Genomic DNA, 20,453 nt, shown 5'->3' on the forward strand with positions numbered 1-20,453 from the left:
AAAGTAAACAAAAAACCCCAAAAAACAAAACCCAGCTCAGTGTATTATTTCATATATGGACTGTCTGGCTGTTTGATTACTTTTTTCCAACATGAATATACCTGAGTCACTCGGCTGAAGTTTTCTGTATGCTCGCAAACGTCGCCATCTGCACAGACCCTGCATGCTGGTGCTTTCCCTCTCGTGATGAGAAGGAGAGGGGAAAGTTATTTTTAATGCGGCCATTGAATGAACGTCCATGTCTCCCCTTCCAGCAGCTCAGCCGATATGTTTTCTCAACAGGGTGTTAATGACCTGGCTCTGGGGATGACCAGACAGGCCGTACTGGACTCTGGACTCAGGCCGGGAGCGTCCCTCCCCTCAATAAACTCAGACGTGGGGACTGGGGAACTTGTTAAACACATTTATTGATTTCTTGACAGTAACCAAACACAGTGAGTGACCATTATAAACAAGAAAAGAAAGGCATTCGTTTGTACTTTGTGAGACCCAGCTGCAGCTGGAGAGAAAAAACACCCCTTTCCCAGGAATTTACAAGGCAAAGTGCATTCCTTCAAGGGCGCATCACAGGGAGGGGGGGATGGCAGTTTTAAAACGCAAGGATTTCTGTCGCCTGCTGTCTCAGGCTGAAGCTCACCTCGTATGAATGATCGAGCCATGGAGTGGAATTAAAGGTATACTTGCTTAGCAAATGCATTCCTGATTGCCACAAACTCAGTAAAAATGGGCTGCAAATGAACAGAACATGGAGGTGAAGGAACGAAGGAAACCAGAGAATGCAGTTGCGTGGAGCTGAGGCTTAGCCTGGACGGGAGGAGAACCGACCAAAGCCAGAAAAATAAAATTAACTCGTTAAACACATTTATTGAGCTGTTAACAATAACCAAACACAATGTATGACCTTTGGAAAACAAGAGACAGCAAATGGATCGATTCTGATCTTGGCAAATCCTACTACAGATATGTGACAAAGGGGAAATAATTCAATTTCTTTATAGTCTGCGGTGATATATATATACAATGTGTATCTCTTCAATGTCCTTTTTTTTTTCCTTTTTTAAATTGTTGAGTAAACAGAAGAATCATAATCTAGAAATAAGTGTCCTTGGCTGACTTTGTCCTGGTTCACCTGCTGCCCGCACCCTCAAAGGATCCTAGGACACTATCTGAGATTATTTGATGCAAAGGACAAAGTCTGCTTGATGTTGCCGAAGCCATGTTTTCTCCTCTCTCTTTTGGAAGAATTTTGTATGTACAAAGGCTGAAAAGTTTCACTGGGTAGATTTCTTAGTTCAGGAAAACAGTATCAAAATTGTAATCAGGTTAACCGGTTATTTTCTTCTATAACCTCTTATGAATGAGCCTTTTGTTCCTGAAAACTTGACTTCCCATCTTGGAGGCTGTGTGAGTGTATATGTGTGTCGATATGTTTTTGTGTGAGTGTGAGTGTGTGTGTGTGTCCTCTGTCATGGTTTCTCAGACATTTTTCATGAAGACAGGGCCAATCCAAAGAGTTAATGAGGCTGGAGGAGGAGAAGGAGAGAGAAGAAAGAAGGGAACATCCCAGGTTACATCAATTCACAGTTGTAGCATTTCTCTGAGATGGAATTCTTCTTGGCCTAGTTTCCTACTTGAGGAGCCATTCATTTACTGGAAAGAGACAGAAAGAAAAACACACAACATAAAACAAGACATAATTGAATGAATTTGCACAGAGTGTGGGGGATTCACTTCAAAGGGGAAGAATCAGTTCTGTAAATGCCTCCTTACTTGTCTGTATCCAACAACCCCTCCACTTCCTTGTGAACCTCTAGGCCTGAGGTGTTCAATTTTATTGTCAGCAGTCACATGGGGCTACCACAGATTTGAATGAATTAAAATTGAATAAAAAATTCAGGCCCTGGCCGGTTGGCTCAGTGGTAGAGCATCGGCCTGGCATGCAGAAGTCCCGGGTTTGATTCCCGGCCAGGGCACACAGGAGAGGTGCCCATCTGCTTCTCCACCCCTCCCCCTCTCCTTCCTCTCTGTCTTTCTCTTCCCCTCCCGCAGCCGAAGCTCCATTGGAGCAAAGATGGCCCAGGTGCTGGGGATGGCTCCTCGGCCTCTGCCTCAGGCGCTGGAGTGGCTCTGGTCGCGCTAGAGCGACGCCCCGGAGGGGCAGAGCATTGCCCCCTGGTGGGCATGCGGGAGTCTGTCTGACCGTCTCTCCCCGTTTCTGGCTTCAGAAAAATACAGAAAAAAAAATTCAGTTGCCTTACTGTACTAGCCACACTCCAAATGTTCAATAGCCACATGTGGCTAGTAGCTACCATATTGGACAATGTCAATACAGAACACTGTTATCATCACAGAGAGTTTTGCTCTAGACCAGGGGTGGGCAAAGATAGCCTACTGGCTAGATCCAGCCTATGATAAGTTTTTGTAAATAAAGTTTTATTGGAACACAGCCACTCCATTCATTTGCATATTATCTATGGCCTCTTTCACACTATAACATCAGAGTGTTGCAGAGGCTGTATGATTCATAAAGCCTAAAATATTTACCATCTGGCTCTTTATGGAAGAAGTTTATTGACACCTGCTCTAGACTATAAGCGCTTTATGGGTGGGGTCACAGCTGTCTACATCACCCTGTATCCTCATCACCAAGCTAGGTACCTGGCTCTTAGCAGATGCACAATAAATAGGTGTTGAACAAAAAGAAGGCTCAATCAATGAGTTGAATATTTGTTTTCTGGTAGTTCTGGCTGAAAGGGAACAGAAAATTATAGTTTTGGCTCTCTGTGTGTGTCGGAGAGAGCAAAAGGAAAGATAGAAATGTGGGGGGAGTAGGAGAGATGAAGGGGCAGGGGTGGTAGCTGCTGCTCAAAGCCGCCGGGTAACACCCCCAGCCCCCGTGGTGGGGCAGTACGTCATTGCTACAAAGGGCTTCACCATCCCGGCTCTCATTCATTCCTCACAACAAGTTGTGAAGTCGATGATCTAGGGACAGTCATGAAAAAGCAAGGTCCATGGGGGTAAATGCCTTGGCTGAGTTTGCATGGTTTGTTTGCGACAGAACAGGCCCAGAGCTTGAGTGTCATGACTCTGAGTAGAGGGCATGTTTATGACAACTCTGTCTTCCTTTCCATGTTGAGGGTTGACCACAGTGATCAACACATACTTAGTGCGTAGAAGGGAAGAGAGAGGGCTGGGTGCAGACCAGAAGGTTACAGGAGGCAGGAGTCATTTTGAATATCCTCTACAGTAGGAATGATTGTAGGGGCATAGCCCTGGAAAAGGATGCACTCACACACATTCCTCCTTGTGGCCCAATGGCCTAGCATACGGGTATTTGCTCACCTTCTAGGGGAAAGGGGTCCATTATATCTAAAGCTCTCATGCTTCTAGCTGTCCTGCTCCAACACGTAACCTTGAAAAGAAATCAGCCTCTCTGGACTCTTCAATACAATGGCAATAAAAAGGCTATTTTTTCTGGACCAGAAGGGATCTGAAGTTTGATCGCTATCTCTACTATATATTATAGGCTTTACCAACAGAAGAGCACCATGTGTGTGGAAGGTGGTGGTCTTAGTTATTATTTATAATCATGATCCCCCATAACGGGAGATAACACCAGGCCTTCAAGAACTGGTCTAAGCCTGACCAGGCAGTGGCGCAGTGGAGAGAGCGTCAGACTGGGATGTGGAGGACCTGGGTTCGAGACCCTGAGGTCACCAGCTTGAGCGCAGGCTCATCTGGTTTGAGCAAAGCTCAGCAGCTTGGACTCAAGGTCGCTGGCTCAAGCAAGAGGTTGCTTGGTCTGCTGAAGGCCTGTGGTCAAGGCACGTATGAGAAGGCAATCAATGAGCAACTAAGGTGTCGCAACGAAAAACTAATGATTGATGCTCCTCATCTCCCTCCATTTCTGTCTGTCTGTCCCTATCTATCCCTCTCTCTGTAAAAAAAAAAAAAAAAAAAAAAAAAAAAGAACTGGTCTAAGCAGGAGGTCTGAGTTCTGGCATGGGCCCGCTGCCCTCTGAGCCAAGGACTCACCTCTATACTGAAGCTTCTGGGCCCGGTTGTTTGGACAGTCCTTCCCCTGTAAATTGAAGTTGATGTTGGTGCGGATACAGCGGTTGTTGAGTGGCTGGACAGGTCTGAAGTTGTCACTCATGCTCAGAAAGATCTGAGATGGCTGATTCTGGCTGAGCAGGCGTAAGGAGTGCATCTGAGGAGAGAGAAACAGCTGTGAGACCCACCCCTCCTCTGAAAGGCACTAGGGAAAGAAGTGAGACCCCGCAGAGACTGGCCAAGCCGGACTGTCTGTGGAAGGGCACGTGAGCCCCGCAGAGACCCTTGTTCTGTGGACTCAGTTGTGCTGGGGGCTCACTGAGGCTGCCAAATGCGGGGTGAGCCTTGCTTCGAGCTCAGTAGGGCTGCCAAATGCGGGGTGAGCCTTGCTTCGAGCTCAGTAGCTCATGGATGCCACGGAAGAAGTCAACTACTCTGTTTAATCCCCAGTTACACCATCTGTCAAAGGAGGAAATCCAACTAGGTGTCCTCCAGGGCCTCTTTCTCTTACTCCCCATGGTTCAGTAATTCCCAACAACTCAGAGAATTATTCCCTCACACGGGTATTATCCACACTGTAGTCATTGGTCCAGGGGTCAGAGCGAAACTAAGCTGGATTAGTTTGGTTCTTTTTCTGTGAAATCAGAGCCAGGAGCTGCAGCCAAGCTCCGCCCCGGGACTGAGAAACAAGGGAGGAGTCGTGGCAGGAGAGAAGCATGAGGCGCATGCGCAGTAGGAAGCACAGCAGGGCAGGGATACAGGGCGTCCGGGGTTCCGATCCCCGCGAATTGCTGACGTCAATTCCACATCCTCAGTTCCTTGAGATGCCCAGTTTCTCTTGAACAAACCCTTTTCCTAGGTTTAAGTTATCTGGGAGGTAGGCGGTTGCTGATCACCAAGAGTCCTAACCAATACAGAGAGGATCAGAGACTTCAAATTGTTCTCGTTGTTGGGTCGTAAGTACGGTGGCCCCTTGAGCAATGTGGGGGTCTAGGGGCACTGACCTGTGAAGGTGAAGATCTACGTATAATTTTTGACTCTTCCCCAAAACTGAGTGGTCCCTTGGTATCCGTTGGGAATTGGTGATAGGACGCCCCTTGTGGATACCAAAATCCTCAAATGCCCCAAGTCCCTGTATAAAGCAATGCATACAGCCAGCCCTCCGCAGTTCAAACCCGAGGTGTTCAAGGGTCAACTGCACGTGTCCCGTACAGGGGAACAGGTTCGGCATCCATCGCTCATTCCCCTCTGAGTTTTTATCGCATCTCAGCATCGCAGCATGTCAGAGCTGGAACAGACTGGTGTGATTTACCCCCCATCATAATGAGCTGCATTTATTTCACAGAAGGGCGGTGGCAGCTCTGGGAGCATGTAATGAACCATTCCCCAAAGCTGGCCTCTGAGGCCGGATCTCCTGGTTCCCATCCAGGTCCGAGGAATCCGAGCCAGCTTTAGGAGGAACGCTGCGAGATGCTCTAAAAAAAACTTCCCCGTTCGACTATGTTTGTGAGAGGCTACATAGCATACTGCTTCCTCTTGGAGACCGACATAATTATCATCATTTCAAAGGCCTGGGAAGTCTCCCAACAATGAGATCTATTTAATTCTTCTTTAATCTAGCCTTTTCCAGACATGTTTGACCATTTCATCCATTTTGCTCATTTGCTGTCTGTTCACTATCGCTGCAGACACACTTTGGGAACTAACCCCGCTGTTCTTTCTCAGTCAGACAGGTTGGAGGCTTCTACACGTAGTTCATGCTGAGTCTTGAACTTGCTTGAAGATGCTGATTCTTTAAGTGTAGGTGTGGTGAGTTGAATTGTGCACCCCACAATTCCTAAGTTAAAGTCCTAACTTCCAGTACCTTAGAATTCGACCTGATTTGGAAATATAGTCATTATGATGTAATTAGCTAAGATTAGGTTACTGGGGGGGGCCCTACTCCAATGTGACTGGTGTCCTTATACAAAGGGGGATTTGGACAAAGAGACACAGCTGTAGAGAGAACGTCATGTGAAGATGAAGGCAGAGGGCGGTGATACTTCTCTGAGGCAAGGAGCACCAAAGATTGCCAGAAACCACCAGAAACCAGGAGAAAGGCATGGAATAGATTCTTCCCCACTCCCTCAGAAGGGATCAACTCCGCTGACACCTTGACCTTGGACTTATAGGCTCTAGAGCTCTGAGCCTATTTAAGCCACTAACTCTGTGGTACTTTATTAAAGCGGTCCTAGAAAACTAACACAGTAGGTATTTCACAAACACAGCCAGGTTCCACACTGTCTTCCCCATCCACTAAAAGACCCCAGAGAAGCTCACCTGCATCCTTGTTATATAGACAGGTTTGTTCATTATTATCCAACTTGCCGTCTCATAGCAGGGTGGGATAGTCATTGACCCATCGTAAGTAATGAAACTAGAGGTCTCTGGATATAGTTCCTCTATATTAAGTCCCTGTAGTAAATATGCATCATCTGGAGAAGGAAAGAAGAAAGACTTAAGAATTAGGTTTCTTGAGAAAGTGCTGGCATTGCTGATTTTTTTTAATGATTCCAGAAGATTGTATCTGTCAGGTTAGACTGCAGTAACAAACAGTCCCACAAATCTCAATCATTTTAAACAATGAAGGTTTATTTCTTGCTTACATACATGTCCATTCTAGGTTTACTAAAGGCTTCCTCCACGTCATTATTGTTCAAATTCTGGGACCCAGGCTCTTAGAATAGCTCCTGTCTAGACCTTGTGAGTTGCAATGATTGGGAGAGAAGCTCCCATCCCAGAAATGGCACATGTCACTCCTATGCACATTCTAGTAGCCAAAAAAAGTCACATGCCCAAGGTTGGCATCAGAGATGTGAGGAAATATGTTCTCCCTGCAGTATGGGACACTGAATATTGGTGAACAGAAGTGTGGTCTATGACAAGGACACAAGGAAGAGCCAAATATTCGGTTATGGTTCTTCAGACCTGGGACCATAGTATTCTAGTCATAAGGAAACACACAATTGAAGTCTTCAGGACCTGTGGAAACGTTACCTGGTCACCATTCTTATTTATAAACATTGCTTAATTAAAAAGAGCATTAAGAAATACTTTTAGAAAGAAAAGCAATCAGGCCAATCCTATCATGAGACTCAAAGGTGAAGTTCAACAGCTGATTGCATATTTGTGGATCTCTTCTCTGCTAGGCCCATGCAGACCCAGCCTTTCCTCTGACACCAAGGTGGAGTATTCACATTCATAAATGTTTTATCATTAACGATAGTTTTTTAATTATAAAAGTAACATAAGTATGCATGAGACTATGGAAGAAAGAGAAAAAAATTACAACCCTGATTATCTAAAACAACTGCCATTAACATTTTTGTATTTCCTTCTGATTTTTAAATTCAATGCACTGGCTGCAGTTGAAAAAGATTGTAATGTATTTGAGTTTTCAAATCTCAATAAACTGCAATGAACCTCTCCCACTCCATCCTCTTCTCCCTACCATCCTTTTTGGCACACTCTTGCTGTCTTCTCCTGGCTTCTAAAGCACCGTTAGTATTCCTATTTTTCTGGCCATTCTGTGTTGGGTTCTGTTGCTGGCTCCTGACTTCCTACCTGTTTTTCTCAATGTTGGCATTTCATAAGGAGCAGTCCAGGCTCTTTAATTTTGCTTACTCTGTATGCTTCTCATAGGGTAGCCTGTTTATATTGCCAGAATGGTCTTCATAGCCCATTGTATGCCAGTAGTTCCAAGACCCCTACATTCCCCCAGTTTGCCATGAGGGTCGACCACTACAGCCCATCCAGGAGGTCTGGAGAACACATGGCAGGGACCCAAAGCCTGCCTGGCCGAGGGGTGAGAATGGCTCTTCTAGTCTCCCTCGATTCATGTATTGTCTCTCATTTACATGTTCAACTCCCACGTGGAAGGACTAACTCTTCGAGGATGATATAATCTCTCAGGTTTAGTATGGTGCACATATAATGATAAGAAAGGGCTTTCACATACAGCGAGAACCTCATCCTGACCTAGTGAGATTGTTCAGGCAGACAATAATATCCTCCTTGACGAGAGACTGAAGATCAGAAAGGCAATGTAATCTGCCCAAGGCCACAGAGCTAGCTGCTAACTGCAGAGGTGAAAGAAATCCAGATCTTTGACCTCCAGACCCAAGTCGTCCGTTCAGCAAATGTTCACGAAGGACCTGTCAGTGCTGGGCACGAGGTTAGGCTCCGGGGATACAGCAGTAAACAAGACAGGTGCAGTGTCTGCCCTCGTTCTAGTTGAAGAGACAGACTACAAATGGCAAAACGAATACATGTAGACTCTAATACCAGGTGGTGATAAGAGCACCTTGGCCTGGCCTGTATCTACCTACTGATCCTGAGCATTGAGGCTACTAATCCATTAATCCATTTTCCTGGGCTCTGACTACCTTGATGGAGTGACTGACCCTCTCTAAGTCTCTGTCCAAATGCCCATGTGTGAGAGAGATGAGAGAGAGAGAGAGAGATTGGTCAAGCTGGGTTTGGAGACCAACTCTTGGAGAAAGGACTTCCTTTTTCTTTCCATTTAAACGTTTCTGCCTTTCCATCAAAACACCAGAGAATCAGGACAAGTTCAGGAGAGACACAGTGACGAACACGGCTGGGCGGGGTCTGCACTCTGGCCCACGGAAGCGCTCAGATGCTTCCGTGACCAAGACACAGTGCCAGAGCACACACTAATGAGGCGGACCTGGGCAGCTGCTGGGCGAGGTACCGACACAACAAGCCCATGTGGAGTGCCCATGATTTGGCTCTGTTTCTTCAGCCCCTCGCGGTGTCAAGCACGAAGCCAGGTATCGGAGAGCAGGACGGAATTAAGTGCAGGTACCAAGGAGCAGCAGAGACAGTGACAGTCATCTGTACCAAGTACCCTGAGAAGCTGCCAGTTCTGCCCCGGGAAGAGGCTCAGGAGAGGATTAACTGAGGAGCTGACCCTCCCCTGCATCTTGAATGACAGGAGCTAATCAGTGTGTGGCTGGCAGGGGACTGGCTGTCAAGGGCACTGTAGACAGTCGCGCTAGAGAAAGAGCTAAGGACACAGAGAGTGGTGCATGCCTGGGGACAGCCAGAGTGTGGACGAGATGCAAGGGGACGGGTGTTGTAAGAAATGAGGCTGGAGGGTCAGCAGGGGCCACTCCCAGAAGGGCCTTCTCTGTGCTTCTGGGAGTGTGGGCTTCATCCTGTAGGCAATGCATAGCCACAGAAGGGTTTTAAGCAGGAGAGTAGCGTGATCAGATTTGCTCTTAATGATGCTTGCTCTGATGGTGCTTTGGCCTGAAAATTAACATATTGAATGAGAGAAGGAAGCATTTGGCACATGGTTATTAAAGGTCAATGTGATTTGTTTAACCAAGCTTGCACACAGAGCATATTGCATACTCTAGCATGCTGCCATTATTGTGTTTTATTTTATTCGGGGTGGTGGGCAGGAGGGAGGGATGGAGGCAGCAGAATAAGGGGTATTCCAGGCACAATGGGAGGAAAGAAAAAGAACATTTATGTCTCTCAGAAACTATAACCAGCCTCTGTGTTGCATCTGCATTTGAGGAAGGGATTAGTGTGTGTGGATGTGGCGGCAGGTTAGGGGCAAGAGACGAAAGTGGTGTGGTCACGGGTTTAACACACACAGCAAGCTAGCAACATGCTTCCAAAACACTGGTGTGCTGACGGTACTTCGGTCCCACAGGGAGCTGCCTTTCTGTCCACACCCCCTTCGAGAGACACACAGTCTGCCCTCCCACGATCCTCCTTCGCTGACTTTGTTCTTTCCATGAGCCCCGCTCATATTCTTACTTCAACTTTTGCCCTAGTAATTTATTCATACTACAGAACTTGAAAAGACCCAGTGTGAAGAGTGTGAGCTCTGGACTCAGACTTGAGTGTGAGGGACGGCATGACTTCTCATCACCCAGGTGACCATGGACAGGTAGGTAACAGACTGAGCCTCAGTTTACACATCTGTAGTATGTAGATTGGCTGGAGTAGGCAGTGGACTGAATATCGGTGTCCCCATCCTCCAAATATATGTTGAAGTCCTAATCCCCATTGTGATGGTATTTGGAGGTAGGGCCTTTGGGAGGTAATTCAATCATGAGGATGGAGCCCCAATGAATGGGATTAGTGCCCTTATAAAAGCAATTCCAGAGAGCTCTCTCACTTTCTTTCTGACACATGAGGGTACAACAGGAATTCTGCAACCCAGAAGAGGGTTCTCACCAGAACCCAACCATGCTGGTACCCTGGTCTTGGACTTTCAGCCTCTGGAACAGTGAGAATTAATTTCTGTTGTTTATATGGTATTTTGTTACAGCACCCGGATAAAGACAAAGTCCTTGCCTCACAGAGTTTTCCAACGAACACATGAGATCAAGCTTTTCAAGTAGTTGGCATGGGGCCCGGTCTGTGGTAAGTACTCAGTGCTGCTGGGTAGCGATGATGTCGCTCCTTCCTTCCTGGGCTGTCCTCACCCAGCTTCTCTAGGACAACCATTGCTTGACCTTCCCAAGTCCCCCCTGGTTCTCCTCACCTTCCGTTTTTACCATATTTACTGAATTAGCTTGTTAATCATTACTTATTGTTTTGAATGTCCACCCTAAGTTGTGAGCCTCTGGAGAATGGCTTTCATCTTTTATCTCCAATCTCCCAGCCTCAATGTGGTGGACGCTCAATCAAATGAATGAAATAATTTCTGCTCAGCAGCACCACCTACTGGTGGTGCTGTTTATGATGAGCACGAACTAAAGGAGGAAGAAGCAACATCATCTGTCAGATGATGGGAAAAATTCTCTGAGGCTCCTGTCTGTACCATTAACTTAAATATGTGCTGCCCTCCTCTCCCATATATATCACATCCCAAGATAGCAGGTTGAGATGAGACTGTTGCCTTTCTCCACGTGGCATTACCACATTTCTACACCTAACATGCCTGAACCCTTGCATTTACATTGCTGAAATGGATGTGCATTTAACGTGTAACACTTTTCCATTGGGCTTGCCACTTTGTCTCAAAGGCTGCCATTTAATCAGTGTTTTCTCTTTTAGGAATTGGAACTTGAGAACTACAGGCTACCCCTTTGCCTCCTCTCTTCTCCTCACAGAGACTTGCTTTGCACGTTTGGCAGGACACAGGCTGTGAAACCCAGGAAAAGGCTGTGAGCAAACCCAGCGGTTCTCAGCCCTCGTGTCAAGGAGGTGTCTTCCACAGCTGATCAGGACTGGAACTAATTGTTGTCACCCACCGACTCTCTCATCCATGTAGCACCGGCAGAAAACATCGGTCTGTGCCTGTCTGTGTTACCCTCGGGCATTGCGTATGAAAAGGAGCTGAGAACAAAGGCACTGGAAAGTGGATTCTGGTCCTCAAACTCCCACGGCTCTATTCATTAGGAAGAGTGGCCAAGACCTAGAGGTCAGGTTTGTTTCTGAGCAGAGAAGCACAAATGTGGAGTACGGCTCTGCGGCCAGCAGGGTGCTCCTGTGTGCCTCTGCTTGCTTCAAGGGTATTTACTGGGAACAAGTGGTGGCAGAAGTTCAAACAAATTTTCAGGGTAGTTTCATAGAGAGGTTTTCTATTCTGTCTATCTATCTATCTATCTATCTATCTATCTATCTATCTATCTATCTTATCTATCTATCTATCTATCTATCATCATCATCATCATCTGTCATCATCATCTATCTTAGGGGAATATAGGTTATTCAGAACAAAGCCCTGGACTTCAAGCAGGAATCTTAATTCAAGTTTAAGTTTCAACTGCGGCTTTGCCAGTAACTTACTTTTCCTTCATGGCTAACACTCTTACTTGGGGACACAAGACCATTGTGGATATTACTAAAGTCATCTTCAAGTAAAAAATAATTCTATAGACCCCAAAATTCCATTCAACAGAAACAAGTTTACGTTGACAAATTTATCTAAAGTAGGTTATACTTTTGACACGACAGAGCTTCTTAGTATCGGCTATATTATTGCAGTACAAGAAGACCCCTAGTATAATCAATATGTGTAGACTATTTATGCCTAATCTATGTCCCAATTTTATTCTTCCAAATGACTGTGAAGTTCACAACTGTGCTCTTGATTTTATGATATGCTCATGATGAGTCTTAGTCATCACAATTCCCAAGTTGCTTTTCTTTGTCTGAGAGAAGCATGCTGATGAAATACCTAGAATTGCACAGTGAGGGACTTTTGCCTTAGTCTGAGCTCCAGTACAGCCTCTGTTAAGAGCATTGTGTTTCCTTATGTGGACCACTGATGAGATTTAACACCGCCTGGCTTCCTGCTTATGAAGTTCCCATTCAAAGAGAACGATGCCAATGAAAAAAGACTTGGCAGGTGCAGGGATCGATACTGGACTTGCCTCTGATCAATATGGAACTATTTGGCAATTTTCTTATACGCAATGACATTTCCTCTTGTAATCGGAGGCACATACAACTGAAATGAAAAAAGGCAATTACGAAAGCATAAAGTAATACGACTGTTTGTTTTCCACAAACAATAAATGAAAAGAAAGAGAGCCTCTCAGAATTGGATTCGCGGAGGTAAGCTGCTCCTTCTCCATGCCTCGCCGACGTGAGTTACTACTAGCTGGCAACGCGGGAATGGGTGTGCTGCGTTCTGCGAAAACATTTCCGAAGCTGTTCTTTGAAATGAAAGTACAAGTTCAATTTAGCATAGAGAAAGGCACCGGGAACAATATGCTTAAATTCCCGGTGATATTTCATCACATTTAACATTGTGTCCCTCTGAGGAGCGGGCTCACAAAATCCTTCCCCGGGAACTGAGCTATAAGGCAGTTAGGCGTTGGTCTGCCTTTGCCTACACATCCATCTTTTAGTGGGAATGGGCATGGGCCGTGGGGTTCAAGCAGAGGTATAAACAGGCAAGACTGAAAAAGATGTTTTAAGGGACTTGCATGGAGTGTCAAAACATCACGCTTAAAATCTCTCCTCCCAATGCCTTCAGCCCTGCTTTTATTTCCGTGGAGGAAATATATGAAGACAACAGCCAGACCCTTTAAAATTCGGAACCAGTGACCTATTGGATTCTTCTTGGACTGAAGTCCACCATCGTATTTGCTATGTATGAAATGAACGGAATCCATGAAACTGAATGAGAAGGAAGCTAGGACAGTGACACACTATCCGAGGGCATTGGGAGAAAGAGTTCATTAAACGGAATGTCCTAACAACAATGCCCTCTCGCCCATTTAAGAAGGCTCTCTGCACTCCACTAGTCACTAATTTCACCACTTTAAAATATCATAAAATTAGAAAAAATAATGCTAGCTCGATGCAGTCACGTGGGTACTAAAATGATAGGAATGTTACCTTTTATATAATCAGGGCTCTGTGCTTGTTAATTAATTAACACAGAGCAAATGGAGGGACCTGGGCATTATTCCAAAACACTGCATTAAAAAAATTATAACACTTCGAGTAAATTGCCAGTGTCTCCTCCAGAAAACCCATGCAGAGTATCCATTTTACAATGTCATGATTTCAGTCGTGACGTGACTTCTCCCCCTCCCCAATCTGTTGAAGGGGAAGTTAACTTTAATAAAATGGATTTTCTTGAGCAGACTTTCTAAATTCAGCCTGAAATTAATTCAGGCTGGTCTTTACCCATTGTAGTGCGGGTTAGTGAGAGTGTTTTATAAGATATGCTCAACATATGAAACCCAAACTTCAAAGGAAAGTAGTGAACCCTCACTAGGTCATTCTCATCCACTGTATGGGTTCACACACAGGCACTGTGAACTTTAAACTTCATTTAAACTAAGCAAACTGTTGCCTATGTGCCCAGTACTGTGTTTACCTTGGACATACTTTTTATTTGGCATCAGAGTGACCTACCTCTCATTCTACAGGAAGCTGGCTTTAATGACCACGTAGTTTAGGCCAATTTAGAAACACACAAAAGTATGTGCCTAGTTTATACCAGTTGTTGTCCAGGCACTTGACTCATGACCTTGCTTAGTCCTCACTCCAACCCTCTCAATATCAGTATGAATATCCTAATTTTACTGATGGTGAAATGGTTATCAGAGATGTTAAGAAACTTGCCTGAAGCCACACAACAAAGGAGGTGGTAGAGCCAGAAGCCCGAGTCTGCTAGGTCCATCTCTCTTCACTAGAACACACTGTTTCCCATAAGTATGGTGACTTTGGCCCTGGCTGGTTGGCTCAGTGGTAGAACGTCAGCCTGGCATATGGATGTCCTGTTTTTGATTCCCAGTTTGGGCACAAAGGAGAAGTGCCCATCTAATTCTCTATACCTGCCCCTCTTGCTTCTCTTTCTCTCTTCCTCTCCTGCAGCCATAGCTTGATTGGAGTGAGTTGGTTCTAGGTGCTGAGGATGGCTCCATGGCCTCTGCCTTAGGCACTAAGAAGAGCTCAGTTGCTGAGCAATGGAGCAATGCCCCAGATTGGCAGAGCATCACCCTCTAGTGGGCTTGCTGGGTGGGTCCCAGTCAGGCACATGCAGGAGACTGTCTCTCTGCCTCCCCTCCTCTCACTAAATAATAATAATAAAAAGTATAGTGACTTTTACCAGTTTAATATCTGGCTTGCAAAATTCCCAGTTCTTTGGCAAGAGTCTCCTTCTTTCCTCCTTTTATGGGTTTCCTAGCACTGATTTTCTTAACTGGCTCAACAGGATGACTTCACACAATTCATTCCCTACCCCACCATTTAATCTATGATCAAATCAAACAAACAGACTGTGTCCCCACTGGCTGCCATTTTGTGGTGATTTCACCCCATGCTTCCACGTTGCTCTCGCCTCCTCACGCCTCCTCAGTGAGCTGATGAGACAAACACACAAAAAGCCTCGTCCAAGGTTGGAATTAAACAGCTATCTTTAGAAATGATTTGCAATCCCAAGTCATGAGGATTCGAGCTGCTCTTTCAAAAGAGAGGACAGGTCCGCCTCTCTCCTCTATTTATTCTCACTCCCATGATTTCGCCCAGGTTTAAATGCCATCTGCAGCCCAGTGATTTTTCACATTTATATCTTTAGTTCTGTCTCCTGAAATCCAGATTCAGACAGCCACCTGCCTACTCCATACCTCTTATTGGATACACTGTAGACATCCCAACTTAACATGTTTGAAACTTCCAATTCCCTCCTACCCACATGGTTTATCCACAGTCTTCCCATTTCTGTTGACGGAAATGTCTTCCTTCCTGTTGCTCAGGCTAAAAACCTTAGTCATCCGTGACTCTTCTTGTTCATATCACACATCTGATCTATTAGGAGATGTTTTGGCTCTTCCTTTAAAATACCCCCAATCATTCCTCTCCACCTCCCCACGTTAGCCTGGTCACGACCCACACTGTCCCGTCATCTGGATCTCCGCAGTCATCTGCCAACATTTCTCCTTGCCCTTCTCTAGAATGTTCTCAGCCAAGCAAAGAGAGTGATCCTTATGGCAGTAGATCATGTCACTTCTCCGAGTCTTAGATCAACTTCTCCTTATGAATGCCTCCAAGGGAAGGGCCGATGAGGGAAGACTGACCCCATGACTCTCCTGGTACTTCGTGTGCCTAGAACGGCAGCGCCGCTGGGTCCCTCTGTAGGCCCCTGATTTCTGCTGGTGGTTCCATGCCAGGGCACAGGCAGGAGCTGCAGACAGCTTAGGATGGACGAGCCTGAACTTTCAAAGTTCCCTCAAGTCCAGTGGTTAGTTACGTCCCTTTCAAGTGGCAACAAGCGCGAGAAGCAAAGAGATGGCTCTTCAAACTGAACCGAAGTTGGAATTAAGAGAAAAACATGCTGACTGGTTTCATGTGAGGTGAAAGTATGGGCATCACAGCTGGTTATGAGAGCTCAGAGGTAGGCCTTCCTTGCTCCTGTGTTTGAACCCTTGCTCTCCTGTGGTGGAGCAGCAGCTCACTGTTCAGGAAACGGTCACTCCCTCCCTCCCCACCCCCACGTCCGTGGGAAGACGGTGAGGTTGCGTTTGGTCCATGTGGCTTGCTTTGGGCAGAGGAAAGTGGACAGAGGTGACAGTGTGTGAGTTTCAAGCCTGGGCCTAAGTAACGTCACAGATTTCAGCCCTCCACCCTCAGAAGCGCCAGTACTGTCCTGGGTGAGCTGCTGGATCTCGGAAAGACGAGAGCCCTGTGGGGCCACGTGGCCCCAGCTGACCCGAGACCTGCAGTGGAAGCGCGGCCACCCGCCCCGCCCCTCGCCCACAGACCCACAGTGGAAGCGCAGCCACCCGCCCCGCCCCTCGCCCACAGGCCCGCAGTGGAAGCGCGGCCACCCGCCCCGCCCCTCGCCCACAGACCCACAGTGGAAGCGCGGCCACCCGCCCCGCCCCTCGCCCACAGACCCGCAGTGGAAGCGCGGCCACCCGCCCCGCCCCTCGCCCACAGACCTGCAGTGGAAGCGCGCTCGCCCACAGACCCGCAGTGGAAGCGCGGCCACCCGCCCCGCCCCTCGCCCACAGACCCGCAGTGGAAGCGCGGCCACCCCCGCCCCTCGCCCACAGACCCGCAGTGGAAGCGCGGCCACCCGCCCCGCCCCTCGCCCACAGACCCGCAGTGGAAGCGCGGCCACCCGCCCCGCCCCTCGCCCACAGACCCGCAGTGGAAGCGCGGCCACCCCCGCCCCTCGCCCACAGACCCGCAGTGGAAGCGCGGCCACCCGCCCCGCCCCTCGCCCACAGACCTGCAGTGGAAGCGCGGCCACCTGCCCCGCCCCTCGCCCACAGACCCGCAGTGGAAGCGCAGCCACCCGCCCCGCCCCTCGCCCACAGACGCAGCAGCGAGAATTCAGCGTGTATCGCGGAACGCTTTTGGTTATGCAGAACACGCGTTTGTCAATAGCCACGTCCTAGACGTGTGTCCCCTCAAACGACTTCACTTCGTGGAGCCGTAGTTTCCTCCTCTGTAAACTGGGACGGCAACTCTGTCTGTCTGGAAGGTGGGTCGTCTGTGAGCACTGGGTGACGTGCTGCAGACAAAGCCCTTGGCCCCGTGGCCGGGAGAGCGGCGAGTGCTCAGTTAGCCTCATCCTGATGCTCAGCATGTTGCAGAGTGGGTACCACGCCTAAGTGATGGGGCAGGCGGGAGCTAGACTGGGCTGTAACTCTGGCTGCAGCCGCAGAACGGGCTGGTGGGGAGAGTGGGTAGGGTGGAGGGCAGGCGTCCCTGGTATGCGGTTGGGAGGCAGCAGAGGAATTGATTCATTTATATCTTAGCAGTATGGAAGCAGAGCAGGTGGCCTTCTCTTCGTCCTGACCGGAGTTCATGGGCTGACCTCTTGCCGAGCCTGTGGAGGGACTTTCAGGCTGCTGTTCCCCACCCACCACTAGGTCCTAGGGAATGGCTTCTGCTTCAGACCCTCCCCGCTCACCACCTGCGGTCCTTCTGTCCTTCTGCAGGCGGGCTGCCTCAGGGGGCTTGGCTGGAGGGAAGAGGGCCGGGCTTTCCTGCCGAGCAAATGAATCCCTGCAGCCACCGCATTCTGGGCACAGTGTGTCCAGCTCATTCCCACGCGGAGGGGCCATCGTTATCCCTGTGGTGTCTCTCCTTTAGATGCGTGATAAATGTGCTACTGGGAACACCTCCGTGATCTCCCAACGGGTGTAAGAGCACAAAATACCTGTGATTAGGGGGCCTCGCGCAGTTACCTGTCCCCATGGGGGTCTCCTTATCTTCCTTTAGTTCTCCTCTCTTTCCCCCTGGCCCTGACAGATAGATTGTGAGGAACAGAACGGAGGGGGTGTGTGTGTGTGTGCTCCTGCTCTTTCCTATTTGCATTTCTAGAAGGGTGTCTGGAGAGGTGCTGAGGGTGTTTCTGTAAATCCATCTTCTGCATACACTCCTCAGCATGGCATCAAGACCAGCCAAAAGCGATTCCAGACCATCTTCCCTGCCATTCACGCCCTCTGTCCCTGTCACAGCTACCGCAGGGCGCCATTCACTCCTCCATTAATTGAGGCTGTCACCAGTGTTTGTAGTGTATACTGTCAGACAGAGAGCAAATGAAGACAGAGTCCCTCCCTCTGAGCTCCTCGGTGTCATTGTAATGCTCTCCTTGCTGTGGGTGCTGCTCTCTGGGCAGAGAATGTTCCCCTTCTTCCATCCCTCTTTGTCTCTTCCTTCCTTCTTCCCTTCTTTCCTTCCTTCTTTTCTTTTTCTCTTCTTTCCTTCCTTCATCCTTCCCTCCCTCCCTCCCTCCCTCCCTCCCTCCCTCCCTCCTTTTCCTCCCCCTTTTCCTCTCATCTTCTCTCCTTCCCTCTTATTCCCTTTTCCTCCCCTGTCTTCCCCTCCTTTCTTCCCTCTTTTTCCTTCTCTCTTTTTTCTTTCCCCAGCAAATAGCTCTTTATCTATCCAGCCCTTATTGAATGGCATCTGCTTTGTGCAACCTTGCCATGTAATTCTAAGCAGATCTGTGATCCAGAAGAATTCTTGTCACATTATTTTAACACCGAACTTGTCACACAAATCTTTAGAATGCACTCTGTCTGTCTCCCCACCTAGAGTGAGGACCTCGTGGGAGGACACACATTCCCTCCATTGGCCTCCCTACGCCCTGGCACCCAGGAGCAACTCTGTAAATACGTGTGGAGTGAGTGAGCGAACAGTGAATGACGGTCTCGGGTTTTAACGTTGTTGTCCACTTCAGCTATTGCCAAAGTGCATCCTTCTCAGACCTGGCAGACCCGATGGGGGTGGTGGCCAGCAGCGACACCTCATTTGAAGTAGATGAAGTTGAAGTTTCCCTTAGCCATGAAACCGCCATTCACCAGTGGTCCCAACAAGACTCGCCACCTTGGCTCTCCAGCCCCTATCTGCACCAGAACCGATACCTGTCGCAGATCGAGGACACATTCCCACCGCGCAGACCCACGTGGATGCTCTCTCCTTCCAGAGCAGCCACATCGCGTGACGTTACTCAGACCAGTGCCAGGGGCAGGGCGGGGCGGGGAGTCCCACTAATGACTGACGCTGCAGCTGACAATCTCTCCGACTGTGTGTTGGGGCTTGACGTGCGATTTCACGGCCTTTCATGCTCTCTGAACTGCAAGTTCAAGATGATTTGAAAACATTTTATTTAATTTTCATGCTTTTTTAAATCTAAAAGTTAAAAGACTAGTAATCATTTATGGGCAGTTATTAAATGTGCTATTTGCACACAAGGCAGAAATGTCTTCCTTAGCTGAGGAATCTTAGTGAGGACTCCATATGGCGGGACAGCTCTGGAGACAGCTTAATTCATTCTTCTTGGTGACGTCCGTCGAGGTGGAGAGTAATTCTCCAGGTTCGTTCATCAACCCCCCTGCCCCCCACCCCTTCTTCTTCACATGGAAGTGACGTGTTGGTGAGCTCCTGTGGGGAGGGCTGGTCCCTGGCCCGTCTTCTCTTCTGGGAGCCTCGCCGGGTGTCTGTCACGGGGCAGGTGTGCCGGAAATGTTTGCTGAATGAATGAGCGAGCAAAGGGTTCCCTGTACTCTCCCTCCAGCCGTGGAAGATGAGACCTGAAGCGTCCACTCTGTCTTTGCCATGTGACCACGAGAGGCAGGGGCAGCAGGCACGGCCGAGCCCCTTGCTTGGTGGAGGACGTGCCCAGGGGAAGTGGCGTCTTGGAACATTTGCGTGCTGCTTTTAAGTTTTGTGGAATCATTGTGCGCCTAGGGCTTGATTTAGAGTCTGAGAAGGGCCTCATGCACCTGAAATTCAACTTCTTTACTTTAAGATGAGGAAACAGGATCCAAATGAGGAAGTTCCTTCCTTAAGGCCAAAGTCTGCACTTAAATCCCACTTCAGGTAAAAAAAAAATTATTTTGCTACTGATTTCTTTCAACTCCCGGTACGCACTGTTTCACATAAGTTTTCCCAAACTCCGCAACTTCTGGGATTTCTGTGGATGACAGTAGCCCCTTTTCCCTCTTCTCCCTTCCTTCAATTTTTTTTTTTTACCGTTCTCTCTTTTCTGCTTAAGAATTGTAGGGATAAAACACCCTGGAAGCCCAAGGAAACTGGACAGGGTCCTCTAGATCAGCAGGTCATACATGAGGATGAAGAAAGATGCCCAACTGGCCTCCAACTGAAAGGGAGACCCTGTGACACAGATCAGGAGGTTTGTCCCAGCTGAGGGGCTCCATAAGTGCTGAGGTTGGATGTCAACCACCTGGTGAATGCTTTTCCATCACGTTACTGGCAAAGCCCCGAAGATGGCTGGCTGCCATGGTGGAGTTTGTCAGCTAATAGAGGACCCCAGCTCATTACCGATCCATGGGATAATGATGACCATCTCCATAATAATCATTATAGCCTTAGACGGGCGTGGATGACAAAGACACCCCAGGGACCCCTGTTTGAAATGAACTGCTTCTTTTCCAACC

The 20,453-nt window shown here is 48.0% G+C and overlaps 1 protein-coding gene across 2 annotated transcripts in view; it reads right to left on the reverse strand.

Moving 5' to 3' along the window:
• Nucleotides 1-388: 388 nt before the first annotated feature.
• CA10 (carbonic anhydrase 10) overlaps nt 389-20,453 on the reverse strand; it is a 488,258-nt gene continuing 468,193 nt past the window's right edge. For both annotated transcript variants that reach the window (XM_066263991.1, XM_066263990.1), the window contains exons 8-10: nt 6,373-6,527; nt 4,036-4,210; nt 389-1,650 (exon numbers count right to left, since the gene is read on the reverse strand). In XM_066263991.1, the coding sequence (XP_066120088.1) occupies nt 1,628-1,650; nt 4,036-4,210; nt 6,373-6,527 (353 nt within the window). In that variant the 3' untranslated portion in view covers nt 389-1,627. The remainder of the gene's footprint in view (nt 1,651-4,035; nt 4,211-6,372; nt 6,528-20,453) is intronic.

Source organism: Saccopteryx bilineata, chromosome 2 (genome assembly GCF_036850765.1).
Source record: "Saccopteryx bilineata isolate mSacBil1 chromosome 2, mSacBil1_pri_phased_curated, whole genome shotgun sequence".
Lineage (NCBI taxonomy): Eukaryota > Metazoa > Chordata > Mammalia > Chiroptera > Emballonuridae > Saccopteryx > Saccopteryx bilineata.